At 42.2% G+C, this 26,830-nt stretch overlaps 2 protein-coding genes across 9 annotated transcripts in view; one reads left to right on the forward strand and one right to left on the reverse strand.

Annotated features, from left to right (window-relative positions):
- Nucleotides 1-22,918, reverse strand: Pym1 (PYM homolog 1, exon junction complex associated factor). 3 transcript variants are annotated; one of them, XM_063254916.1, is made up of 4 exons: nucleotides 18,919-19,070; nucleotides 18,416-18,547; nucleotides 1,277-1,370; nucleotides 1-891 (listed from the first exon to the last, which is right to left on the reverse strand). In XM_063254916.1, exons 2-4 carry the CDS (start codon nucleotides 18,447-18,449, stop codon nucleotides 408-410), a joined length of 612 nt encoding a protein of 203 aa, XP_063110986.1. In that variant the 5' UTR covers nucleotides 18,450-18,547; nucleotides 18,919-19,070; the 3' UTR covers nucleotides 1-407. The 3 variants fall into 3 exon arrangements, with proteins under 3 accessions (XP_063110986.1, XP_023423331.1, XP_013014744.1); XM_023567563.2 differs by having other exon boundaries at nucleotides 18,416-18,754; nucleotides 18,919-19,068; XM_013159290.3 differs by lacking the exons at nucleotides 18,416-18,547; nucleotides 18,919-19,070 and adding an exon at nucleotides 22,766-22,918.
- The window catches only part of Dgka (diacylglycerol kinase alpha), a 24,250-nt gene continuing 20,230 nt past the window's right edge, over nucleotides 22,811-26,830 (forward strand). For 3 of the 6 annotated variants that reach the window (XM_005006421.4, XM_063254914.1, XM_013159289.3), the window contains exon 1: nucleotides 22,811-22,934. The gene's annotated coding sequence lies outside the window, so the exon portion shown is untranslated. Of the gene's footprint in view, nucleotides 22,935-23,071; nucleotides 23,091-23,611; nucleotides 23,730-24,315; nucleotides 24,525-26,830 lie in introns of those variants that run through there. The other 3 variants (XM_013159287.3, XM_063254912.1, XM_013159288.3) reach the window with 3 other exon arrangements.

The raw sequence follows: 26,830 nt of genomic DNA on the forward strand, positions 1-26,830 counted from the left end.
TGTTGTCTACTTGAGTTTATTTTTGTTCTTTAAAAAAAAGGGGGGGTTTAGGGGTAGACAAAGAAGTAACTCATAAACACTAAACAGGAACCACGACTCCAAGCGCCTCCTCCACCCTCCACCTCTGTTCTCCCAGATTCCCACTCACCCGATTTTCTTTTTAAACAAGACACGCAAATCAGGTACCTGGGGTAGCCACTGAGTTTTGAACACTGGGAATGGGAAGGAGAACGTCCAAAATACAGACTTTGGGAAAAAGAGGAAAAGGGATGAGAGCGAGGCTATCTCTGGAGCAAGAGGCCAAAGTGAGCCGCTAGGGGGTGTCCCTCCTGACTGCGGCTGCTCACATCCCCTGAAGCCCCGAGAGCCCCGCGGTTTGTTCTACGGTCCGTTCCTACTCGCGAGCCTCACAGGCCCAGCTCTAAGTCCTCTAGCTCCTCTTCCAGCGCCCTTCTCCTTGCGAGCTTCTCCAGCTGCTCTCTGCTCGGCTGGCTGACTTCCCCACTCTGGATCCGCTGCTGCAGCTCTTCCACCTGACGAAGCTTCTTCTTTAGGTTCTTTATCTTCTTGGCTTTCTCAGTGGTGGCAGCTGAGTCAGGCGGGTCACAGGCAGTTGTGGAGGCTGCCTGGGAGCCCGGCGGAGCACTGGGGAGTTGGGCTGTGTCTCCCAGGGACACCTTATCAAGAGTCCTGCTCAAGGCCTCTACCTCTCCTTTCTCTTGCTGCTGCCGCCTCTTCTCCTTTCGCTTCAGATTGCGCTTGGCTGTCTTAGAGAGGCCTGGCTCACCACCTTCCGGCCTGGATGGGGTGACAGGAGCAGTGGCCTCAAGGCTTAGCCCTGGGGGAAGTTCTGGTTTACTTTTGAAAAACTTCACATACTTGTTTTCATACCTGCAGGAAACAGAAGATATCAACAAACTTCCAACAATCACTGACTTTTGATCTTTTCTTAACCTTCTAAATCACTCTTATCACACCCCAATTTCTTTCCTCCCTTCAGATCCTTCCTTAGCCTTGCTCCGTGCTGCAGGAGAGGCTGCAGACGGGTTCCTAAGACCCAGAAGTCTACAGCTCTGAGTGCTACTTGGAGATTCTGAGGGAAAGATGTCATGAAATAAGACTGGTCACATGTAACCCTCAAGTGGTCCCTGAATCCCAGCCCCTTCCCTCCTTTTCCTGGGGGCTCAAGAGTGGCAACCCTGAACCTGCAGGTATACATTCTATTCTTTGGTAGGAACCCCATTCAATACCCTCCCCCTTAAGCCTAAGCACGCACACTGGGACCTCCTCTTGGGGCACATAGCCTTCTTTCACCCTCCGCTGCTTGCGCCAGGTCCCGTCAGGTCGCTGTGTTGAGGCGATGTACTTGCCTGAAATGAGATATTAAATTGAGGAGTTCTTTCCTATTTTCAAACATTTTCCAAGATGAGAGAAGAATTATACATATACACAGCTTCCCTCAGCACCCATCTCTGCACTAAATAAAAACTCTTAAGGCATCTTTTCTCATTATCAACCCTCAGTCTCTTTCTCATTATTATTTACTTACTATGCATCATACAACATAATCTGCTTCCCTCAAGAAGTTTCTGTTTATTTTAGCACTAAGGAGACTGAGCCAGGATGATTGCTGCAGGTTCAAAACAATCTGGGCTACACAGTAAGATCCTGTCTCAAAAAAAAAAAAAAAAAAAAAAAAAAGAGAGAGAGAGAAGGAAGCGGAGGAGGAATAGGAGAAAGAAAAGTAGCAGCGGTTTTTTTTCTTTTCCTTTTGAGACAGGATCTTCATGTGTAGTTCAAGTTAGTCTCAGACTTTCTATGTAGTCCAGGCTGGCCTCAAACTCCCGGCAATCTGCCTGCCTCAGCCTCCCAAGTACTAGAATTACAGGCACAGCCTACCTTGTCCAACGTGAAGCTTCTATTTTTATAACTTACTTGGCAAGACAGGACAGGCATGAAGTGTTTTGTTTTGTTTTGTTTTTCATTTTTATCGGTACCAGGGATCAAACTCACAACCGCACTCTTGCAAGGCAGGCGTTTATGCCACTGAGCTAAATCCCCAGCTCCAGGCATAAAGTTTTTAAAATAACATTTATTTGAGCTCTGTCTGGATAACTTACTGAGATCTTGTCTCAAAATTAAAAATTAAAAAAGGGCTAGGCTGAATGAGGTGGCATATGCCTACAATGTGGCATATGCCTACAACCCCAGCACTCGGGAGGCTGAGCAGGTGGATCACTTGAGTCTGTGGCCAGCCTAGCCTACAGTGAGTTCAAGCCCAGCCTGAACTGCATAGTAAGGCCCTGTCTCCAAAAAAAAAAAAAAAAAGAAAGAAAAAAAGTGTGGGGAGATAATTCATTGTAAAAGCACTGGATTCAATGGGGGGGCAATAACAAGGGGACATCAAAGACAATAAATGAACAAGAGGTTAATTGCGGATATAAACAACAACCACAGGGAGGAGAAATAACCAGAGAAGATGTTATAGATTATTTTTATTTAGATGGAACTCGAAAAACAAGACTATTTTTAGGAATACATATTACAGATATAAAAGCATCAGTACACAAAGATATATGTAAAGGATGTTTGCTTATATATTAACTTAAATTAGCGGGAAAAAAAAGCTGGAATTAAATGATCATCAAAAAGTAAATGAATGCTGGGTATGGTGACACATGGCTACAATCCCAGCACTTGGGAGGCTGAGGCAAATGGATCCCTTCTAATTCAAATCCAGCCTGTACTATATAGTGAGTTTATGGTCAGTGTGAACTACACACATCAAGACCCTGTCTAAAAAATAAAGTGAACAATCAAATACATTTGGTTTATCCACACAATAGAATATCATGCTGTTGTTAAGAGACTGTAAGAGCCAGGAGAGGTGGCACATGTCTGCAATCCCAGCACTCAGGAGGCTGAGACAGGATCATTGCAAATTCAAGACCAGCCTGGGCTACGAAGTAAGCTCAAGGCCATCCTGAACTGCATAGAGAGATCTTGTTTCAAAAAAGACCAAAAAAGAAAAGACTGTTAGATACTGACACTGAATAGTGTTTTTGACATCCTAAATAAAAAAACAAGTTGCAGGAAAATGTGTAGAGGGCTTCAGACTTTTTACTTTTGGGCCTTCTTTATACTCTTATTTTGAAATATGCATTTTTGTATGAAATAGTAAAAATATTCATGCTCATAAATTTCTTCAGATACAAGTTTTCTGATGTTTTGTTCATGGCATGGAATTTTATCACTGGCAACAAATACAAATGACCTTCCTTAAAATGACAGGCATTCCTCATTTTCAAGAAAATGACTGTCAGACACATCTGAATCACTATAGTTTGTCAGTGGTTCTTTTACATAAAAGCGGTTCCTATGAAAGGGGAGTCTATTTAGTTTGCAACTGAGGCAATCACAGAAGTGCTCTTGAGTTAATCATCTTCTGTATGCAGCAGAAGTCTTCCATGCTTAGTTTCTATTTAGAAAAGATATGTATTTGTACTGCATAACCAAGTAACATAAGTGAAATTAGCATTACCTGGAAGTGTGTGGCAATGAAGAACACAATAACTAGTACAGTTTGATGCTATTCCATGCCAAAGGTATGCTTAAGGAGCCAGTTTCACCCATGTCTTTTGTACCATCAGTGCAAAAGTCAACTCAGTAAAAAAGGCAAATGGTTCTCAGTGTTTTTTGTTTTTTTTTTTTTTTTTTGTACCTGGGATCAAACACAATCTCACACTTGCTAGGCAGGTGCTTACACTGCTGAGCTAAATCCCCAGCCCTGATTGTCAGTATTATTATGAAAATGGTCTTGCTTCTAAAACTCCTAAAAGGATCTTCAGCACCCCTCCCAAGAAAGGCAGGGTAGGATTTAAAGGCTTATTAGGATGTGTATAAAGGAAAAGGCATGGAAGAACACACACCAAGCTTCAATTCTGGTCACCTAGGAAGGAAGAACATGAATAAATATATGTGTATAATATAGATATACTATATACTTGATAAGTATATATTTTTATAATATAGAGATTTTTAAGTCAAGTTTAGCTTCTCCTACATAGACTGGTTTTTTTGTTCAAAATGCACATATCACTAATAGATGACAACCAAAAAATTATTAAAGAAAATGGGTAAGATTTGGCAGGCAGCGGGTTCAGAAGAACAATCATGAGCAAAATAGCTCAAGTATGAGCAAAGGAAGGCAAATAACAATGGCCTTGGGTATTTAGGGGACAAGGGGAAAGGCAAGGTGAATCGGACTGGGAATGACATGGTGCCAGATCTTAGAAAGACTTAAAAACAATGTCAAGGAATTTGGACTGTATCAGATGAGTACAGACAGTGAAGACGTGTTGAGGAGATATTTTGGCTTGCTGTGGTAATGTGGAGACAAGAATAAAAATTGAATTAAAAAAAAAAACTGAGAGGCTTTGGAGGAAGGCCTGAGACTGGAGCTGGGCTCTGAAGAAAGAGCTGAATTAAAATAAATTAAAAGGGAACTGAACAGATTTGAAATACACTGTGAAACAAAAATTCAGAAACAGGAATGTAGATAGCATTTTCAGGAAGTGGCAGATACAGACCAGTCTGACTGAGCCAGAGAAAGGGCTGGTAAGGCGAAAGGACAAGTTCAGCCTTGAGTGCCAGGTAAGGAATTTAATATCTAGCCCCCAACATACACTCAATAAATATGTGCCAAATGAACTGAACCCTCTATCCCTCAAAAGTGTTTTAGGATTCTATATAAGTAAGTCCTTTAAAGCAATGTCGTAGGCCAATTAATCTGGCATGATAAGAAGGTGAATTGGAGAAAAAAATGGTATAAATAACTTTTCTTGTAAAAATTCTCACTAATGTTGTGTTTTACTGTGGATATATGGTTTCAGATTCCAAGCCTAAATGGAAGGAGAATTATAGATACACAAAGCAGAGTAAAATTATTTTTGACCAGGTGATTCATATTTTATGGAGGACAGCACTGATTGTGATCCTTAGATGCTGCTGAGCAGGAGATGGAGGTATGGTGGAGGAAAGTGGAGAAAGGGAAGTATCTCACACATTGGGCCAGGAGCAAAGGGACATAAAAACCACTACCACCTCTTCTTGAAGTCCTGCCTGGATTTCTGTGGCATGGAGGACTTCTTGACCTGGTTCTTGCTGGGCTCCATTCAATGCTCAGCCAGCCACTTACACTCTGGATCTACCACTGAAATATTCAAAAATCTCACCCAGAACCATGCTTCTGTACTATACTATTTTCCTTGTTTCCCTTTGCTGCAAATACACTTTCCTTGCCTTTTCTCTTAGTTAATTCCTACCAGACTTTAAAGGTGAATTTCAAGTAGAAGCTCCCACGCATTCTTCCTGACTCCCCCTCACAAACCAGGTTAAAAGCTGCCCTTTGTGCACACAGCACATGGTTTAGACTTTATCATGCTCTGCCTAACATTTACTGAACTGTTTGCTCAAAAGCAGGGATTTTGTCTTTGAACTTTGTAGCAATGAGCTTGGCTCACAAGAGACAATAAATACGGGGTTGAATTATGAATAAAAAATTTAATTATATTAGGGAGTAGCAAGAACTCAGTATGTTTTGGACAAAGGCATACATAAGGAGAAAAGACTAGAGGCATTTGTGAGAGTATGAAAGGTCTCAAATCTCCACTGAGTTTGGATTTAAACCTTAGACTGCAGAACACTGATGGCCAGTAAAGGAGCACAGGCAGATCTACTAAAAGCAGTGCTTAAGACTAACCTGCAGATATGTACATCATCCCTCAGTATGGTTCCAGGACCCCCAGAAACACCAAAATGCTCAGGCGCTCAAGGGCTGTATACAGATACTTACATAGAACCTATACAAAGCCTCCCATATATTTTAAATCATCTCTAAATTACTTATAATTCCTAATACAATGTAAATGCTAAGTAAAAAGTTATCCTGTCTAGAAATTAATGAGAAAAAGAAAGTACTGACACAATTTTTTTTTAAGAGATGGGGTCTTGGGCTGAGGTTGTATAGCTCAATGGCAGAGCATTTGCCTAGGATATAGAAGGCCCTGGGTTCCATTCTCAGCACCACAAAACAGGGAGAAAGGATGGAGACCTTGTTATGTTGTCCAAGCTGGTTCCCAACTCTTAGACTGAGCAATCTTCCTGCCTCAGTCTCCCCAGTATCTAGAACTATAGGCAAATACCACATCACATCCAGTTCTGAATATTTTTAATTTGAGGTTGGTTGGTAGATCTAGAACCTACATATACCAAGGAGCAACTGTACCATAAACTAAAAGTAAAGAAAATGAAAGCAATAGCTACAATGTGAGACTGTAACTTCACTAGTCTCTGGTATGCAAAGGAATATAAAAGAAAACTCTACCATAAAGAATACACTAACAGGATTCAAAGATTATGAGATCTGAATTAGAAAGGAAATAATCAAAATAGTGTTACTATGGATTAAATCTGGTGCCTTTCTCATGCATTATCTTATTTTTCACACAATCTCTCTGAGTAAACGGTAATAACACTTATTCACACGTGGATTTTAAATGTTTATTGAACACTTACTGTTGTGCCAGGCACTGTAACAAAAGCTAGAGATACAATAATGAATAAAGCAGACAAGTTTCTAATGAGGAAGATAATAAATGAGAATACTAATTACAATATCACTCTTCAATATGAAAAATTGGGAGAATAAAAGTCACTGATATAAACAAATCCAGAGAAGATGACAATTTTGTGAAAACAACTAATTCTAGACAAGCAACGTCTTACATGGAATCATGGAAAAAGGGATATATTCTAGAGATATATATTTATGTCAGTTGCATAGACACAACAGTAGTCCCCTCTCATCTTTGGGATATACATTCCAACACTCCCAGGAGATGCTTAAAACTGTAATACTGAATCCTATATCCTATACACAGGTTGAGTATCCCTAATTCAAATATCCAGTATCTGAAGTGGTCCAAAATCTGAAAGTTTGATTATCAACATAATGCCACTAGTGGCTAATTCTACACCTGACCTCATTTGATAGGTCACAAATCATGATGGTACACCAAAAATATTGCATCAATTATCTTCAAGGTTTGTGAATAAAGTTATCAATGAAACATGAATGATACACTTATCTTTTTTTTTTTTTTTTTTTTTGGTACTAGGGCTCAAACTCCAACCTCGTGCTTGCCAGGCAGGCACTTGTACCACTGAGCTAAAATCTCCAGTCTGTATGAATGGTGTATCTAGACTTGGATCTCATTCCCAAAATATCTCATAATGTATATGCAAATATTCCAAAATCTGAAAAAAAATCTAAAATTCAGAACATTTCTGGTCTCAAGCATTTTGAATATGGGATACTCACTCTGAACACTGTTTTTCTTATACAAACATACCAATGGAAAAGCTTAATTTATAAATTAGCACAATAAGAGATTTAACAACAATAACAAAATAGAACTTGTAACAACATATCATAATAAAAGTTATGTGATCTCTCTCAAAATATCTTATTGTACTCTACCGTACTGTATTTTTGAACCTCAGATGACCACAGGAAACTGAAATCATAGAAAACAAAACTACAGATAAAGGGGACTACTATATCGTTAAAGTTTTAAGAGAAATAGATTGTAAGGAAAGGCAAAGCAGAAGCTTCTTGAGTGGCCATCCTGTGTGGAAGCCCTCTGAGATAGAGATAGCCCATTATCACAAAGGAGCACCTATTTTATGTTATCTTGGTTCCATCCTCTGGCCTTGATGGTATCCAAAGATGAAGTCAAAAAGAAGGGAGAGGTTTGGCGATTCCCACCCCTAGAAATAAAAACCAAGGGCAGAATATCAGGACTTTTAGATAACATTTTTGAGAGTCAGAAACTATAGATTAGGGACTGCTACTTTAAGAAATTTTTAAACATCATTTCCCCGTGTCTTAATGTTTTGTTAACCTTAACTTGCTTCTTAAATGTCTTAGCAATAAAAACGTTTCAAATAAAATGGGCCTTGGTTTAGCTGATACAGGAAGACAGTAAAAAGACACTACAGCAGGGCTGGGAAGAACTATAAAGGACTAGAGAAAATGACTGGGAAGATGTGTGACCATCCAGGGGCCTGCTTCGAGTAAGAGTGGGGACGGCATAAACGCCTGCCTTTCAAGCAGGCAGTCGTGAGTTCGATCCCTGGTACCAATAAAAAGGAAAAAGACAAAAAAAAAAAAAAAAAGAGTGGGGATCTAGGTCACAGATCTGAGCCTGAGAAGGCTCTGAGGTCTAGGATTGTCAAACTAGTATGAGGTTTCTAACAAAAAGAACATACAAAAAGAAAAGCTTAGAGTTGGAGGAATGACCCTGGAAAAATGATCATGATTATGCCAACAGGAATGACTCACAAAAAAGTGTCATGCCATGGAGACCAAAGAGTTTTACATAATGGCAGGGATTAACAATAGTGTTTTGGCCATGTGCAGTAATACATGTCTGTAATCCCAATACTCAGGAGGCTGAGGCAACAGGATCCTTGTGCATTCAAGGCCAGCCTGGGCTGTGAGACTTTGCCTCAAAATAAAAACAAAAACAAAATCCTGTTTTTAAGAGGGGGAGCATTTAACACAGTAGCAGAGAGATGAATGACAAAGACAATTGGGAAGAGTTACTGTTTTTGGCAATTGGAACTCCTTGGTTATCTCCCAGAATATAGCCTCAGAAAATAATGGCAGTCAGGAACTAGATTACAAATTAATTAAACAAGCTAACATTCACGGAAAGCTTCCTATATGAGAAAAGTATTATAACACAAGCAAAATGATCCTTGGTTTCAAGAAATTTATCATCTATGTATGGAAGAGGAGGTCAAGTTAGGCAAGCAAGAATAAAACAAAGTCAGAAATAGTGGCATACAACTGTAATCCCTTCTAGAAGGCTAAAGCAGGACTACAAATCTGAGCTCAACCTGAGCACTTAGCCACTTAGTAATAACCTCAAAAAATAAAACAAGGATCAGGCTGGCAGCATAGCTTAGTGCAAAGACCCTGAGTTGAATCCCATCTTAGAAAAAAAAGGAATTAAAATATGTCATCAGTCATCAGTAACCTAACAGATACATAAGGAATAATCAATCACACCCCATTTGATAGGAGAATGTGACCAGAACTTAGGAAAACCTCAGGAACCTGAGCTTAAAGTCTAGGTAGTAGTACCATAATTAGCACAAATCAGCCAGTATTTCTACAGGGAAAGTAAGAAAAGGAAGGAGAATGGAGAGGAAGTGAGGAGAGAGGAGGGGTTTCAAACAAGAAGCAAAATCATGGTACTGAAAATTTTATAGTATGTTAAGATTATGAACACTTATTAGAAAGTAGCTATATTATACTAGGAACTTGAAATATATGATCTTGTTTAATCTAGTCAGTAGGTAGATTTTATCACTTATAAGCTTTGGAAAGTTTTCAAGGGCTTAAAGACAAGTCCTAGATCATAAAGGTAGCGTGTAACTATAATCTGAACTCAGGTCTGACACCAAAGATTATACATCATATATAAGACTATTGTCTTACCTGTCTTACATAGCCCAATTTCACTCTATGTTACAGGGAAAATACAGTATGTGACAATATTATATTAAAATGTGGTTTGTGCTCATGTTTGACAGTAAGCAAGCACAGACACTCAATATGTCAATCTGAGCCCATTTCCAAAAGGTAAGAGCAGCTACCTTGAGTGCTTACCAGATATAACGCTCAATGTCTATAAACATACTCATTTCATTTTCACAACTTCATGAAATATCATTCCACGTTTATAAAGGATGAGAAATTTAATAACTAAATTTGATAGCATTTTTTTTTTCTAAGATGGGTTTTCATTGTATAGTTCAGGCTGACTTGAGTTCACTATGTAACCCAGGCCAGCCTTGAACTCTCAGTGATCTTCCTGCCTCAGTCTCCTGAGTGCTGGGATTATAGGCATCTGTCACCATGCCCAACCACAGTTAGTAAATTTCATCAGAAACTCAACTCATAATGGGCATGGTAACGCTCACCTGTAATCCCAGCATTTGGAAGGCTGAGGTACGAGGATCACCGTGAGTTACAGGCCAGCCCGGGGTACGTAGTGAGTTCAGTGCCAGCCTGCACTACATACTGAGACTTAGTAAGATGCTGTCTCAAAAAAAACCTAAAAAATAAAAAAACTGAACTCAGGCTGTGAGTTCCAAAGACTGCACTGTCTATACTTTGTGTTTATGTAATAAATGAAAAAGGTACAAGAGTTAAAAGCTTTTTTACATTTTTCAATATTAACAATAAAAGAACATAAGATTAAAACAATGAAATATCATGTTCATCTATCAAAACAGTAAAATTTTCAAAAATGAGAATACCAACACAATTTAAAATGTGGTACTACCAGTGCCTTTACATATCAATAGTAAAATCCCTACACGAAGCAATGGAGCTGCCCGGCAAGCATGAGGCCCTAAATTCAATTCCCAGTACCAGGGAAACAAAGAAACAGAAAAGCAATAGGGCTAATATATCATGCTTTACGGTGGCTTTATCATTTAAGAGCATCTTCTAAAGATTTTATTAAAGAACGTACTATCTCTCATAAGACACTAATAGGGATTACCTACCTCCAAAAGAACTGCTAAATAAATTTGGAAAATTCTCCATGAAACACGGGAGAAAAAAAAAGATTTATTTAGGTGGTACTCAGGATTAAACCCAGAACCTATAAAATTCAGTTACATTCCCAGCTTTTTTTTTTTTTTCTTTTTGAGACAGTTCAGGCTGGCCTTGAGCTCACTTTGAAACCCAGGCTGGTCTCAAACTCAACGATCCTCCTGCCTCAACCTCCCAAGCATTGGATTACAGGTATGAGCCACCACACCCAGCCTTTTTTTTTTTTTTAATAGAATATGTTTTTTTTCTTTTTTTTTTTTTTGTCTTTTTTGAGATGGGGTCTTGCTATGCAGTTCAGGTTGACCATGAGCTCACTTTGTAGCCCAGGCTGGTCTAGAACTCTCAATGATTCTCTCACCTCAGCCTCCCGAGTGCTGGGATTACAGGCGTGAGCCACCATGCCCAGCTATGCTTTTTTTTTTTTTTTTTTTTTTTTTTATACCAGGGATCGATATGGCCTCATGCTTGCCAGGCCGGCGCCTATGCCACTGAGCTAAATTCCTGGTCTCCCGGCTCCTTTTTTGTTGTTGTTATTTTTTGAGACAGGATCTCATTATACAGTTCAGGCTGGCCTTGAATTCACTATTTAGCCCAGGTTGGCCTGGAACTTAAGGCCATCCTCCTCCCTCAGCTTTCCAAATGCTGGGACTACAGGGATGCACCACTATGTCCAGCTTTATTTTTTTATTTTTGCAAGTCTCACTAAATCACTAAATTGCACAAGCTCAAGCTTGCAGTCCTCTAACCTCTATCTCCTACAGTGCTCGGATTATAGGCATGCAATACCACACCCAGAAAGATTTTGCTTTTAATGGCAAGACTTCAATGAGTTAATATAGTGAGTTCCTATCCATATAAATATATAAGATAAGTTTATAGTGTTTCCCATACTTCTTTAGTCACAGAAAGCATTTGTATTTTAGTTTTTTTACTTTATGGCACATTTCTGAGAATTACTAAGCATTCTTAGGGTCATATTTTGGAACATATAGCCACTCAGTATTATTTCTGTTATATTATTTTACAAATGTTACATGTGTGCACAGAAAGAAAAACTAAAAGGAAATGTTAATTGTGGATAGTTTTAGGGGCTGGGGATTTAGCTCAGCGGCATAAGCACCTGCCTGTGTGGTCATGAGTTCGATCTCCCATACTGATAAAAAAGAAAATGACAAAAAAAAAAAAAAATTGTGGATACTTTTGGTTCTGAAATTACCAGTGTTGAGTTCGGATTTAGATTTTGTTCTTTTTTTTTTTTTTTTTGTGCCGGGGATCGAACTCATGACCTCACGCTTGCCAGGCAGGCACTTAAGCCACTGAGCTAAATCCCCAGCTAAATCCCCAGATTTTGTTCTACTTATGAAAATATTTTCTAAATCCTAACATCAACATGAGTTTTATAGTGAACAATAAATACATAAATCTCTGCTGGACATGATGGTACACACCTGTAATTACAGCAGTTGGGAAGCTGAGGAAGGAGGATCAAAAGTTCAAACTGAGTCTGGACAATTTAGTGAGGCCCTGTCTCAAAAAATAAAAATGGCTTGCCTTTAGACAGGGTCTTACTATGTAGCCCACACAGGCAGCATATTTTTTAAAAGCAAAGAAAAATATATAAAATTAAGTGAAAAAGTATTATAAAATATACATAACTTCTGATCCAGCCATAATTAAAAAATAAAGAACAGGAGTCAGAGATATAGCTCAGTAGCACAGTGCCTGCCTGACAAGCACAAGGTCCAAGTTTAATTTTCTTTTTTTTTTTTTTTGTCTTTTTCGTTTTTATCGGTATCAGGGATCGAACTCACGACTGCCTGCTTGCAAGGCAGGCGCTTATGCCGCTGACCTAAATCCCCAGCCCCTCTTTATTTTATTTTATTTGGTACTGAAAATTAAACTTGGGGCTGGGGATTTAGCTCAGCAGCATAAGCACCTGCCTTGCAAGCAGGCAGTCGTGAGTTCGATCCCTGGTACCGATGAAAAGGAAAAAGACAAAAATAAAATAAAATAAAATAAAATAAAATAAAATAAAGAAAAAATAAGACCCAGCTATTCCCTTTCTAGGTACAAGAGTTAAAGATATATTACAGTGATACGTGCATATCCCTGTCTATAGCAGCACAACTCATAGCTAACTATTGAAATCAGACTATATGTTTATCTACAGATGAATGGATAAAGAAAGTGTGACATTTACACACAATGCAGTACTACCCTTTGAAAAGGATAAATTTGAATCATTTGTAGGACTTGGATGCACTCTGAGACTATTTTAAGTGATATAAATCAGCTTAAATATTGCACTGTGTTGCTTATGAGAAGCCTAAAATATAAAGAGCAAAATAAAAGACAGGTAATATTAGAGAATAGGGAGATAGATCCTTTGCAAAAGGAAAAGGATCCAAGAGATGAGGGAAGAGGGGAGGGGAAGAGTATGAAAAAAGATACGTAGGGGCTGGGGATTTAGCTCAGTGGCATAAGCACCTGCCTTGCAAGTGTGTGGTCATGATAAAAAAGAAAAAGACAAAAAAAAAAAAAAAGATATGTAATGTACATGTACCAACTCCCCATGAGGAATATGATCATTATGTACTACAAATGTGTACTAATAAAAAAAGAATAAAAATAACTAAATAAATGGGTGAATGGAAAAAACGGCCAGATCTCTTCAAAAGGTTCTTTTTTGGTTGTTGTTGTTGTTGTTGCTGTTTTGAGGCAGGGTCTCACCATGCAGTGCAGGCTGGCCTTGAGCTCACTTTGTAGCCTAGGCTGGTTGCAACTCAAACAATCCTCCTGCCTCAGCCTCCCGAGGTTGGGACTACAGGCGTGAGCCACATCTGGCTCAAAAGTTGATTTTATGAGGGAAAAAAAATGCAAAAGAGAAATTTTTGTATATTAGATATTCAAGACATTTAACAAAACAACAAATGGGTTACTTTCAACTGAATCTCAGTATGAACACAGGCAACTCAGGTGAGTCCTGGTGCTAAAAATAATGACTACTGTACAGCCAGGTATAGTGGCGCATACCTGTAATCCCAGCACTGAGGAGGCTGAGGAATGAGGATCACTGCAAGTTCAAGGCTAGCTTGGGCTACAAAGTGAGTTCAAATCCAGCCTGAACCTCATAGTGAAACTCTGTCTCAAAAGACAACATATCAGAATTTGAGATCACCCTGGCCAACATGGTTAGAGGTCAGCTTGGACTATGTATAGACTCTATCTCAGAAGAAAAAAACAAAACAAAAACAAAAAAATAATGCCTGCAAGGAGTTAAGGTACAAGTTAACCTGGAAATAGCAGGGGCGCTGGGGATTTAGCTCTGTGGCATAAGCGCCTGCCTTGCAAGTGTATGGTCTTGAGTTTGATCCCTGGTACCAATAAAAAAGAAAAAGACAAAAGAAAGGGAAATAGCAGATGCAGACCTCATATTCAAAAAATCTGGCTGTGGAAAGAAACAGAAACAACAGTCATTGTTTTTGTTTTTGTTTTCCTTTTTTTTCTATTTGAGATAGGTCTCCTTATGCAGTTCAGGCTGGTCTTGAACTCACTTTGTACCTCAGGATGGTCCTGACCTTGCAAGGTCCTGACCTTGCAATGATCCTCCTGCCTCAACCTCCTAAATGCTGGGATTACAGCTGTGTGCTACCACTCCCGGCTTGTTGTTGTTTTATTTTTATTTTTTTGAGGCAGGGTCTTGTTATGTAGTGCAGGCTGGCCTTAAACTCACTTATTATGTAGCTCAGGCTGGCCTCGAACTGATGGCAATCCTCCCGCCTCAGCCTCCCAGTGCTGGGAATACAGGTATTTACTACCATGCCTGGCAGTCATTGGTTTTTTTCAGCAAATTAGAAAGTGAGCTCATGAGTCATAAGAGAGGAATTAAAAGAGAGGGTCACAGAAAGCTGGAAAAGGTTGAAGAAATAGCCATGGAGAATACAAGGACACCAGGAATAAGTAATTGGAGAGTAATTGTGATCCTGAAAGAAGTTAACATTATACTCAATCTGTGCTTTTGCTCCAAAAATTATGTTACAGTCTAGAAGTAGAAGTGAAGAAAAGAGCTGCTGAATATGATTCAAAATTTCAGAAGTGCTTATCTGGTACAGAAGATCAAACTCAGTGGAATAGCTTTGGATTCAATCCCCAATAATGGGAAAAAACAAAGAAAGAAAGAAAAGTATCTAAGTGGTTGCTCACAGAGATCTAGCTGGGTAATACCAAATATAATCATAATAAGGTACTGAGAGTATGGCAGACTCAATGAAACGGGAAGCAGCAAAAAAAAAAAAAAAAAAAAAAAAAAAAAAAAAATATATATATATATATATATAGAGAGAGAGAGAGAGAGAGAGAGAGAGAGAATATATATAGAAGCAAAGGGCTGGGGATACAGTTGGCAAAGCATGCTCAAAGCCCATGGTTTGATGGCCTGGGGATTTAGCTCAGTGGCATAAGTGCCTGTCTAGGGGCTGGGGGTTTAGCTCAGCAGCATAAGCACCTGCCTTGAAAGCAGGCAGTCGTGAGTTCGATCCCCAGTACCGATAAAAACGAAAAAGACAAAAAAAAAAAAAAAAAAAAAGAGCCCTTGGTTTGAATTCTAGCACTGCAAACACACACACACACACACAACAAAGAACCATAGAACCTACAGAAGACAAAAAGTTGCTTCTGAGTTGGGCATGGTAGCACATGTGCATAATCTCAGCACTCCAGGAGGCTGACGCAGGATGGTCACAAATTCAAGCCCAACCTGGGTACTTAGTGAGACCTTGTCTCAAAATTTAAAGAAGTGTGGGGCTGCGGATTTAAAGATCAGTGGCATAAGCATTTGCCTTGCAAGTGCAAGTGCGAGGTTATAAGTTCAACCCCCAATACAAAAAAAAAAAAAAAAATTAAAGAAGTGAGGGGGGGGCCTGGAGATTTAGCTCAGCGGCATAAGTGCCTGCCTTGCAAGCAGGCAGTCGTGAGTTCAATCCCTGGTACCGATAAAAAGGAAAAAGACCAAAAAAAAAAAAAAAAATTAAGAAGTGTGTGTGTGTGTGTGTGTGTGTGTGTGTGTGTGTGTGTATGAGGGGGTGACCTGGAGCTGTGGCTCAGTGCAAAGGTCCTGAGTTTACTCTCCTGTATGGGAGTGGGGATGGCTGCTTCTGTGATCTTGAAGTCATCAAAAAGCTAACTGGTAGGGCTGGGGATTTAGCTCAGCGGCATAAGCGCCTGTCTTGTAAGCGTGCGGTCATGAGTTCGATCCCTGGTCCCGATTAAAAAAAAAAAAAGGTAACTGGTAAAGAGATTAAAGTAAGTGATGAGGAGTACCTGAAGAAAAAGTGTCACAGATGAGGTCACAGACAAGGTTGTAAATGATTCTGCTGTGTACCTGGTTTGAAAATACAAAAGTAGGGGCTGGGGATTTAGCTCAGCGGCATAAGTACCTGCCTTGCAAGCAGGCAGTTGTGAGTTCGATCCCCGGTACCATTAAAAATGAAAAAAAAGACAAAGAAAATACAAAAGTAAAACTGGGCGTCATGTCTCATGCCTGTAATTCCAACACTCAGGGACCTAAAGCAGGAGGATTATTGCGAGTTCAAGACTGGCCTGAGCTACAAAGCTAAAGGCCTGCCGGGACTGCATAGAGTCCCTGTTTCAAAAAAAAAAAGGGGGGGCTGGGGGTTTAGCTCAGCGGCATAAGCACCTGCCTTGAAAGCAGGCAGTCATGAGTTCGATCCCCGGTACCGATAAAAAGGAAAAAGACAGAAAAAAAAAGAAAAGATAATACAAAGATAAATCAATGGTCTCAAGCTGAGGAACCAGGATATTGGAAAATCCCAAAGTGCTGGAGACACTGAGAATGAAGGAAAAAATTGGTTCAATAGGTCGGGGTCCTTCTGAGCACTAGAAAATGGCACTGAAAAGTTAAAGAAACTAGTATAACCACATGTCAATACCTTCCACAAGGATTATGTGACAGTAGTAGGGCAATGATCCAAAAGTAATGAAGGAAAGCAAAACAGTAAAATAAGCAAAAGAAGGGGCTGGGGATTTAGCTCAGTGGCTTAAGTGCCTGCCTTGCAAACGGGTGGTCACGAGTTTGATCCCTGGTACCGACAAAAAATTTTTTAAAAGGAGCTAGGGATTTAGCTCAGCAGCGTAAGTGCCTGCCTTGCAAGCGCATGGTTGTGAGTTCAATCCCTGATACTGATTTTAAAAAAAAAAAGCTTCTCTTTAAAAAGAAAAAAAAAATTTTTTAAAAACATTTAAAAAATGAAATAATAACAACACACAAAATACTAACAGAGAAATAAAGTATCTCTTGGTAGCAGGGTAAGGAAGATATGATGTCCAATTTTTATTAAGTCAGGGCTAAAGGTAAACATATACATATTGGACAAAAGTAGTATTTTCTAAGCACACACTGAAAGTTGCTAGTTAAAGACCTATTGAGTACACAGAATAAGAAAGATGGGAGTAGCAGTTTGAAAAGTGAAGTTTTCTTCTATGTTTTTTTTTTTCTTTTTGTCTTTTTCCTTTTTATCGGTACCAGGGATCAAACTCACGACTGCCTGTAAGGCAGACGCTTATGCCGCTGAGCTAAATCCCCAGCCCCGAAAAGTGAAGTTGAAAAGAAGTAACAGAAACCTGGGTTGTCATTTGGTACTGTAAGAAAGATAGACTGAAGTATATGCAACATGCAAAGCAACAAAACAAATAGCATAAATGGCACATTTTAAATCAAACCATGCACACCACTATAGCTGCTAAATGTTACTTCTACAAAAGACTACACATACACAATACAGTGAGGACTACAAAAACAGATCATCTTGCACCCACACAGCATTTTACAAATTTTCCGATATATGATTTCATCATCACCGAGTCAATATTACTACTTTGCACGTTTTTCTAATGACAAGGCAATTAAGATGGGACAGAACAATGAAAAATGTCTTGATTCTACTTCTCACATATACAGCAAACACTTCAAAATTTCAGGCAGGTAGGCTTAAAAGTGCTTCTCAAACCAGAAGTCATAGTGGGTTCTATAGACTTATCGAAGACCTTAGGAAAAAGGCCACTAGACACCTTCCTGTTTGCCTTCTCTCACTTTAACCCCCTCAATACCTATCATATTCACCGGAGAAGACAGAGAAGGGTAGTTTCATTAAGAAGAAAACTCGAAACTCAAAGTTATGTTAACTTTACACCTCTGACCCTCAGCGACCCAACAAGTGAAAATAAGAGTGTAGGAAAAATACTATGTGGCAATGAGGAGGTCTTCAACAGCTACAGCTTTGAGAAAAGGAATAAAAGTAGGGCTGAGGTAGTAGGGCAGAAAGCAGGTATAGCTAAGAGATATGGGTGAAGGGAAAGAGGAGGCAGGAATTGGAGGGAACTGACTGAAGGGGCTCATAAAGCTGGAAAACCCAAGAGACGTGGGAGCTCCAACTGCTAGACAAAAGCTCAGGGCACATATGTCCTGGCCCCGGAGCACTGAAAGACCCCAGGATTTGGGTGACTGGAAGCAGAGACCCCCCCCCCAAATACGAGACCAGAAGGGGGCGCAGGTGACACCCTGTAGGGGAGAATGAATGGGGAAGGCGGTCCTGGGGGCGGGGCAAAGGAGGAGCACAGGGATGGGCGGGGCACAGACCCCTTTCCAAGTTCGAACCCCTAACCCTAGAGCCCGGGGAGAAACCGCACCGCGACTCCCGCACTCACCGCCGGTCTCGTCAGTTACATAGGGAGTCGCCATCTTGAAAGCTCAAACCACTTCCGGCGTGAGAGGGCTGGGGTCCCGCCCCCCTACCCACCGGAAGTGGAGTTCTGTTCATAGCGAGCCACCATTTTAATCTTAAAGGGAGAGTGCACAATTTTACGGGCGGGGGAAGAAGGAAGAGGGAGCTAGAAATTCAAGTCGCTCATAAAATAAATCCTTGGGCTGTTACTGCTACCTATACTATTACTGAGCGCCAGATGCAAGTAAAACAGTCTTCTGGGCGCCGAAAGAAGTTCCAACATTCAATCCTCATACCAGTCAGGTACTCCTACATCCAGGACCTGCGAAGGGAAAAGGGCTTACAAAGCCCATCTGTACCCCAAACTAGGGGCTGGTAAACAAGGAAAAGAATAGCGAGGCCCTGGCCTGCAACTGAGCCCCAGATAGGCTTGATGACGTGGGGAGCGCGAATGTTGCTGAGATGGATAGGAGGGCCCCAACTAACCCTATGAAGGTGGAGAGGTCAAATTCGCGTGCCGATTGCCCTCGCTACCAAGCTTAACTGGACAGAGACCCACAAAAGCGGCGTGCAAAGACAGAGGGTGCTGTCTGTCGGTCACCAGTCCCCGCAGCCTCTGGACGGACTGGCGGCGGCGTCCGGGACTGGGTGGGACGGGCTGGGTTGGGGCGGGCAGCCCTGGCCAGGCTCTGCCCCTGGGCGGCCCTGAGGACTGGGCCACTACGCGGGGAAGCCTCTTGAGGGAAAGGCCCGGTGTCAGAGGGCAGGGGGTGGCATCTGGGTGGACCCAGTTAGTATTCTAATTAACCTTGTGCGCGTCTCCGGACGCTGGGGATCGAAAGCAGGCAGCTCGCTAATAATCCAGGCTGGTGTGCTTACTCCCTTTGTTTTCCTGCACAGACCCTGCCTCATCATTCTTAAAATGAGCCTGAAAGCTCTCCCTATGCTACTGCTTTAGCAACTGCTGTTGCTGCAGGGCTAAATCCTGTTAAACTTGTTTCTCTTACAACCTGGGAGGGGCCGGCTGCAGGTTTCTCTCTTCAGCGGTCTACCGTCCCTCCTCGACCCCCGTAATGCTTTTTCATCGTCTACCCTTTATCTTCCTTCATATTACACACTTTGGCTTACATTCATGTCTAACAATATTTTGGGGATCAGGGAGGAAGGAGGAGGTGATTAACTCCAAACCCAGGCAGCAATGCCCCATTTAAAAAAAAAAAAAAAAAAAAGGCAGTGAATGATCCTAACCCTTAAACAAGCTAAGATTCAAATTTTCTTGGGGCCACACCTTTGCCTGCCTTTCCATTTTCCAACTCCCTTTTTTTTTTTTTTTTTTTTTTTTGAGACAGGTTCTCATTATGCAGTTCAGGCTGCTCTTGAGCTCACTTTGTAGCCCAGGATAATCTCTAATTTGCAACAGTCCTGCCTCAGCCTCCCAAGTGCTGGAATTACTGGCATATGCCACCATAACCAGCTTCTTTTTTTTTTTTTTTTTTTTTTGTATCTGGAATTGAAGGCAGGACCTGGGGCTTGCCAAGCAGGTGCTGGTGCTGCTAAGCTATATCCCTGGCAATTTACTTAACTAGAGCCTAGCTCACTTCTCAAAATGGCTCATTTAACAACCATGTGGATACAATGGGCAGGGTGACATGCCTGTAATCCTAGTACCCTGGAGGCTGAGGCAAGAGAATGGCATGGGCCAAGCAGTTTGAGATCATCCTAGGCAACACAGCAAGATACCCTCAGTTTCACCCTTCCAAAGCAAACAATTTGCACACAGAACAGTGCAGACTTGCAGACACTGCCAAACTTACATTTGCTATTTCACCAATCAGTCTTTCTCCATCTAGCATTCTATCCTTAGCCTTATAACACTGTGAGCAGGTGAGATGAAGCCCCAGAAAACTAATGAGACAAATTTCTTTTAACTGAACTCTAGAGGAGTGGTCTCTTGTGAGAAACAGTTAAGTAATGTCCTTTCTGTCAAACAGGAGTGACTCCATCTTGGACTCTAGGCCCATTTTATTTATTTATTTATTTATTTTTGTCTTTTTCATTTTTATCAGTACCGGGGATTGAACTCACGACCACCTGCTTGCAAGGCAGGTGCTTATGCCGCTGAGCTAAATCCCCAGCCCCTAGGCCCATTTTAGATAGCCCTTCCTGAACACACTAAATTACAGAAAATGCTGACTCAGTTCCAATCCTGGGAACACAGCTACAAACCAAAGATAACTTAGCATGGGCCAAGAATTTTCTGGTCTCCACATCCCTCTCTGCTCTGCTCTCCATTTTCCTCAGAACCCCTCAAGTTCTCCTCTGAGTTGACCAATTGAAATACATAGTGAACCTCCAAACCAGCCAATGAAAAAGAGATCTGCTAGCTGTTCCTCCAGCAAAAAGGGCAACCCTCCTTTGTCCTGGGCCTGCTACCTCAAGCTTGGGCCCTTTTGCAAAAGTAAAAGCCCTTGCCTGAGATTTGTTGGTGTCTGCATGCTTCATTATCTGCATGACAAATTGAGTCTGACAAATTGAGTCTGAGGGCTCATTTCCAGCATTCTTGAGTTTCCAATGAACCTGCTCTGCAAGGTGGAATCCTTAAGTGGCCCCTGTTCACTACCTAGTCCTTTTTACTACCCTAACCCCACTGTACCCTCAAATATCCTGCCTCAGCTCTGAGCTTCACAGGAAGTGAAACTCTATTGTCTGTTTAGTAGACTAGCCTAGTACCCAACCCTGGGCCCCGGATGTGGCCCCCCTATCCTGAGGAGGAAGAGAAGAAAGAAGGCGGGGAGAACAGGCTGTTGTTTTTTCCTTTCTCTTTGTACATTGTGGTTTCTTTCTTTCTGACTTTTATGATGTGGTTGATTAAAGAAACAAGCACCTGGAACTGTAGGCATTAGACGCCTCTTCAGATGTTTCTTGGCCTTTCTTCCCCCACCCCCACCAATAACTGACTTGCGGTATAATGCAGCACAGATCCTAATGAAGATGAAAAGAAAGCTGGAATAAGACTGATTCCATCTTACTCGTTATTACAGAAATAACCTCATATGTCCACTTTGAAGTTCAATAAAAGTTTAAAAGGTTGGATGTGGTGGCACATACCTGTAATCTCAACACTTGTGAGGCTGAGACAGACTCACCAGGAATTTAAGGCAAGCCTGGGCAGCCACATAGAGTGGAAGGTCAACCCTAACTGCACAGCAAGACCCTACCTAAAAGAAAAAAAAACTTTAAAAGAATGTCTTTTTTTTTTGTACCAGGGATTGAATGTGTCTTTAAATTTGTGTAGAGTTTATTAGAAGAGGATCTACTCTTGTATGTTCACTTAGATGGCTCAGGGCAAGTAGACTTCTGCCACACATCAAGTCTCTCTAGTTCAGTTCTTAAACTGAGCTATTTTTGCCTGTCTATCAGTTAAGTACAGGCTCTTGTATACAGTCAGCCTTCAAAAAGCATATGTTGACTATGACTGAGGAGGTCATATAGAAAATGAACTTGGTTACGATAAAGAAAAATTAAGAATCAAGGATGAAAAAAAGAAAATAATCAAGGATGAGCAAATACGGGAGGAAAAAAGGATAGGCAAGTGTGGTGGAGAACTCCTGTAATCCCAGCTACTCAGGGCTGAGGCAAGAGGATCCGAGTTCTAGGCCAACCTGGGTTACATAAAAAGACCCTGTACAACCAGAGAGAGGGAGAGAGAGAGAGAGATAGGTGAAGAATGGGGGTGGTGGTGAGCATACACTTAACACATTGTAGGTTCAAACTCCAGCACAAAAAAAAAGAAAGAAAGAAAAAAGAAAAAAAAAATCATGAGGAGTGGCAGGGCCTGTTAATAAAACTGAAGATGAGACCTGTAGAGACACAAAAGCAGACAGACAGAGACCCTCCTCCCCACCTTGTACCAAATTCCCAGTTTAGATACAATAATAGTACTCTCAAACTCTATTACTACAGCACTTGTATCTGGTAAAAGTGGAGGAGTCCTTTCTACAAGCCTTTCTGAAATCTATCTAAACCTTCTGAGGTCCCTTCGTTTCCACTAGAGGGCCTTATATGTTCATTCCTTTTCTTCTCTGACCCCCTTCAAAAATATGTATATTGTGAGTGTGTATGGGTACAGATATATACAAACAACCACACATACACCCATGTACAGGCTTCCAGTTAGAAATCCCTCCACACCCACACACACCTCAGGTGTAAAATGGGCGATTCCAGGAACTCAAGGCATTGTTACTCTGCCCTACTTCAATGAAGGGTAGGAGGGCGCTCACAGGGGTTGGGGTGGAGCCAGGGAACAGGACGCCTGGGTCTCCATTCCTACCAGCAAGTCCGTGGGCCTCTGTGTCTCTCCCTCTTGCTCTACCAGCCTCAGCACCAACCATGCTGCTCCAAGAGCCTTGACAGCTCCTGAACAGCCTCCAGGCGGGAGAAGCTGAAAGGATCTCCTTTCCACCCCTACTTTGTGCCAGGGCCTTCTGCACCACCGCAAGGTCAGCGGGTAAAGTGGGAGGGTTAGGGCACGGAGGAAGGGCCCGCATAGGGCAGAGTGTTCTTTGCACCCAAACCTCCACCCTAGAATTAAAGCGAAGATAGCGTCTTGAGAAAAGCTGGTGGCTTTAGACTAGAGAAATAGATTGGAAAGGAAGGTGAGGAACTTGGCGAAGAAAATGGGCAGATTGTTTCAATTACTTAGGTGGTGTGGAGACATGGCAGGAGGGCCTGGATGGATCTGTGTGTGGGACGTGGAGTGAGGCTCTCTGGCCTTGTCAGGGCTGGGATCTAGGGAGTGTGCAGTCCTAGTGACTGAAAGGGGTTGGACAGGGAAGTCCAGGATGGCAGCAGTTAGAAGCCAGGAGGAAGGATGAGTGTTGGATGCACAGCTGCCAGTTCTTATCGGCAGCCAGCCTCCAACCTCGGCCTCCCAGGTCGGGGTTGAGGGCCGAGGCCGCAAGGGATTGCAAATAGGGGAAAGTACTATAGAGGCAGAGCTAGGCAGAGCTGCCGCGGGCAACAGCTCATGGGGAAAGTAGCCCTAGGCCTTGAAGACACGGGGAGGTGGGGGAGCAGGTCCTGTTGAACCGGGAGCCTGAAACGCGGGCCTGCCCGGCCCCGGAGTTCGGGAGTCGGGGGCGCGGGAGCGGCGGCGCAGCTGGGTGGGGGGCGGGCGGCTGTGTCGTCAGGCGCGGGGCGGCCCCGCGCGGCAGCGTCTGCTGCTCCGTCCGCGCTGCCCGCTAGGGCTCGGCTGCGGCGCGGGTGCCGGGCTCCGAGCGCACCTCCCGGGCCAGGTAGAGATTTCGCGCCCCGCGGCAGCGTCTGCCCCGACCCGGGGGCTTTGGAGGGGGCGTCCCGCGGGCTGGGCTCGCACTGCCAGGGCGGGAGGGAGGAAACGCGACAGCTGCGCGGGTGGGAGCTGGGACCCGGAGGTAGCGGGAGGGCTGGGCCAGCACCCAGTAGGTGGCGTTCCCCAGACCTCCCCTCTGTCCCCTCTCCCTCCTTGGAGGTATGACGAGCCAGCTCCTGGGGTCCCGACTCAGAACAAAGTCCCTTTGGGAACTCCACAAGGCCGTGCAGTGCCGGTTGAGGAAGCTTCTCTTTTTTTGTCCTCCTGTTTCCCAACTTCCCATCCCCATCATTTCCACACCTGTCTCTAGGAAGTTTGTGAAAATGCCTGAGTGTAAATCCCACTTCTCAGCTTACATCGGAGAATGTAAATATTATTGGATCTCTCTTCTGCCATAGTAATTCGACCCACATCCCCCAACCATTCCAACATCGTAACTTCCTCCTGTACTACGCAACGACACCCGCCTTGGTCGTACCACCCCTTTAACCAGGCGACACTATGATGTGTGATGTTGGTGGGAGTTTAATGAATTCTGAAGCTGCAAGCCACCTAAGTCCCCATGGGGACCAATAACCATCAGGGATGGGCAGGGAAGAGCAAGAGATAGGGGGTGGCTCTAGTCTCTGATCAAGATGAGTTATTCAGAAGGCAGGTGATCAAGTCTGCACCCTCAAACTGGGAGTGCCTGCCTGTGAGGCTTCTTGCTGAGCAGTCTGAATGTCCTGGGGAGATACAGGTAATTCTTGAGTAATGGTCTATTTATATGACTTGGAATGTGAGCAATGAATGCGTAAGTAAAAAGGAAACTTTAAATGTTTGTACTAGCTTTTGAAATATTTATCTCTTGGTTGACAGCAATTTTAGTATTGTGGTTTAAAATTAAATCTAGAGAAAGAGAAGTTCTAAGGTTTAGTGGGACGGACCAAGGGCAAGGTATTCCAGAGTCTGGCTGTGACCCTGTGAGTCATTCTCCCTTTGGGCCTCAGTTTCCCTCTTGGTGAAATACAGAGGTTGGTAACTTCCAGCTCTGATTCTTTGCCTCCAAGTCAACTGCTTCCTTTTCCACCCCAAGTTGGTAGAGGTGGGTAGGGAAACTAGGGGAGGGATGGGAAGGGTGAGTCACAAATAGCTGACAGGCAGCAAGCAGCAGACTCCACCCTTCTAGCCCTGGCAGTTGTCTGAACTAGCCTACGTTGTAACCTTCAGGTTAGAATGGAACTGGAGGACAAAATGGGACTTGTTCCAAGTCTTTAAGGTGCCAGGATTCTGAAATTTGCTGCCCTTTAGCTCCAGGGACAGTCAGACATAGGGAGAGAAGCAAAAAGGATAACCGAACAAATCCCAAGGTCTTGTCTAGTGATGTCCTTGGACCCTGGCAGTCTATTTTCTAGCCACCTCATCTCTTCCCAGAGGCAAAGTACAGGACTCGGATACTATTACATGTCTGTACCTGACATATATAAAAAAGGGTGGAGAGTGTACTGTTTTTCACCACCGCTAGAAATCTCTAGAAGTTGTGTCTTCCTGGCTCACAGCTATCATTTTTCCTAAAGTCCAAATGTGTTTCTTTTTTGAGGAACTAGGAGTAGTTTTATGACAATGTCCTGTAATATAGCCCAATCTGGCACTGAATTTGGGATCTGTATGCCTCAGCCTCCTGAGTGCTGGGATTACAAACATTACTACCTAGTCAGATGTATACCTGTAGTTATCACTTTATCTAATAATAGTGAATGTTTATTGCATTGTCTCTCTTTTTTTTTTTTTTTGAAGTCTTAATCTGTACCATGCTATTTGGTATATGCATTGTTTTCACAATCTTAGTCGATTTAATCCCCACTCTGTACCCATTTTACTGATGGGAAAATTGAAATTTGGCTGAGGATGTAACTCAGTGGTAGAGTGGTTGTCTAGCACACAAGAGGTCCTGGTTTTGATCCCCAGTGCCATTTAAAACAAAAAAAATTTAAATTCAGGAAAATGAAATGAGTCATCCAAGAGCTAATACTCTAACCTATGTGTAATTCAAAAGTCCCTTCTTGATGGGCATAGTGGTCCACCCTATAATCCCAACACTGTGGGAAGCCACAGTAAGAGGATCACAAGATTGACCCCAGCCTGGACAGTTTAGTGACTCATTGAGAAACTGTCTCAAGTGAATACACACATACATAAATGTATGTATGTGCGTATGTGTTGGGGATGTACTTAGTGCAAAGGCCCTGGATTCAATCCACAGTACCACACATAGACAAAAAAAGTCACTACCTTATTTGTTTGTTTATCTTTGGAGACAGTCTTGCTAGATAGCTCAGGCTAGCCTTGAATTCACTATGTGGCCAAGGCTGCCCTCAAACTCACAGTGATCCTGCCTCAGCCTCATAAGCACTGGAATTTCAGGCATGCACCACTATTCCCACCTTGATTGGTCTATTCTTTTTTTTTTTTTTGTCTTTTTCCTTTTTATCGGTACCGGGGATCAAACCCACGACTGCCTGCTTGCCAGGCAGACAGGTATGCCACTGAGCTAAATCCCCAGCCCCCGACTGGTCTATTCTTAAAGGCCTTAACTACTTCTTTGAACTTTACCCAGCAAGCCCCAAATGAGTAGAGATCAAAGTGTTTGATGGATTACCTCAATAAGTGCTTTTTGGCATCATTCATTCAACAACCAAATATTTAGTACCTACTATGTGTGCGCCAAATTATAGCACGTCTCTCTGTCAAGTGTCACTCTAACATTGCATTTAACTATACTTGGATCAGTGTGACTCCCAGATTTTTGTTTGTTTCTTTTTTTTTTTTTTTTTCTTTTTGTCTTTTTCTTTTTTTTATCAGTACCGGGGATCGAACTCACAATTGCCTGCTTGCAAGGCAGGGGCTTATGCCGCTAAGCTAAATCCTAGCCTATTTGTTTGTTTCTTGAAACAAGGTCTTGCTGAGGTCCAGAATGGCCTTGAACTTGTTAAGTAGCACTAACTGGCCTGTAACTCACAATCCTCTTGCCTCAGCTTCTAAGTACTGCAATTACAGTGAGACTCC

This window comes from Cavia porcellus, unplaced genomic scaffold (genome assembly GCF_034190915.1).
Source record: "Cavia porcellus strain 051 isolate PalLab524CR breed Dunkin Hartley unplaced genomic scaffold, mCavPor4.1 scaffold_8, whole genome shotgun sequence".
NCBI classification, from domain to species: domain Eukaryota; kingdom Metazoa; phylum Chordata; class Mammalia; order Rodentia; family Caviidae; genus Cavia; species Cavia porcellus.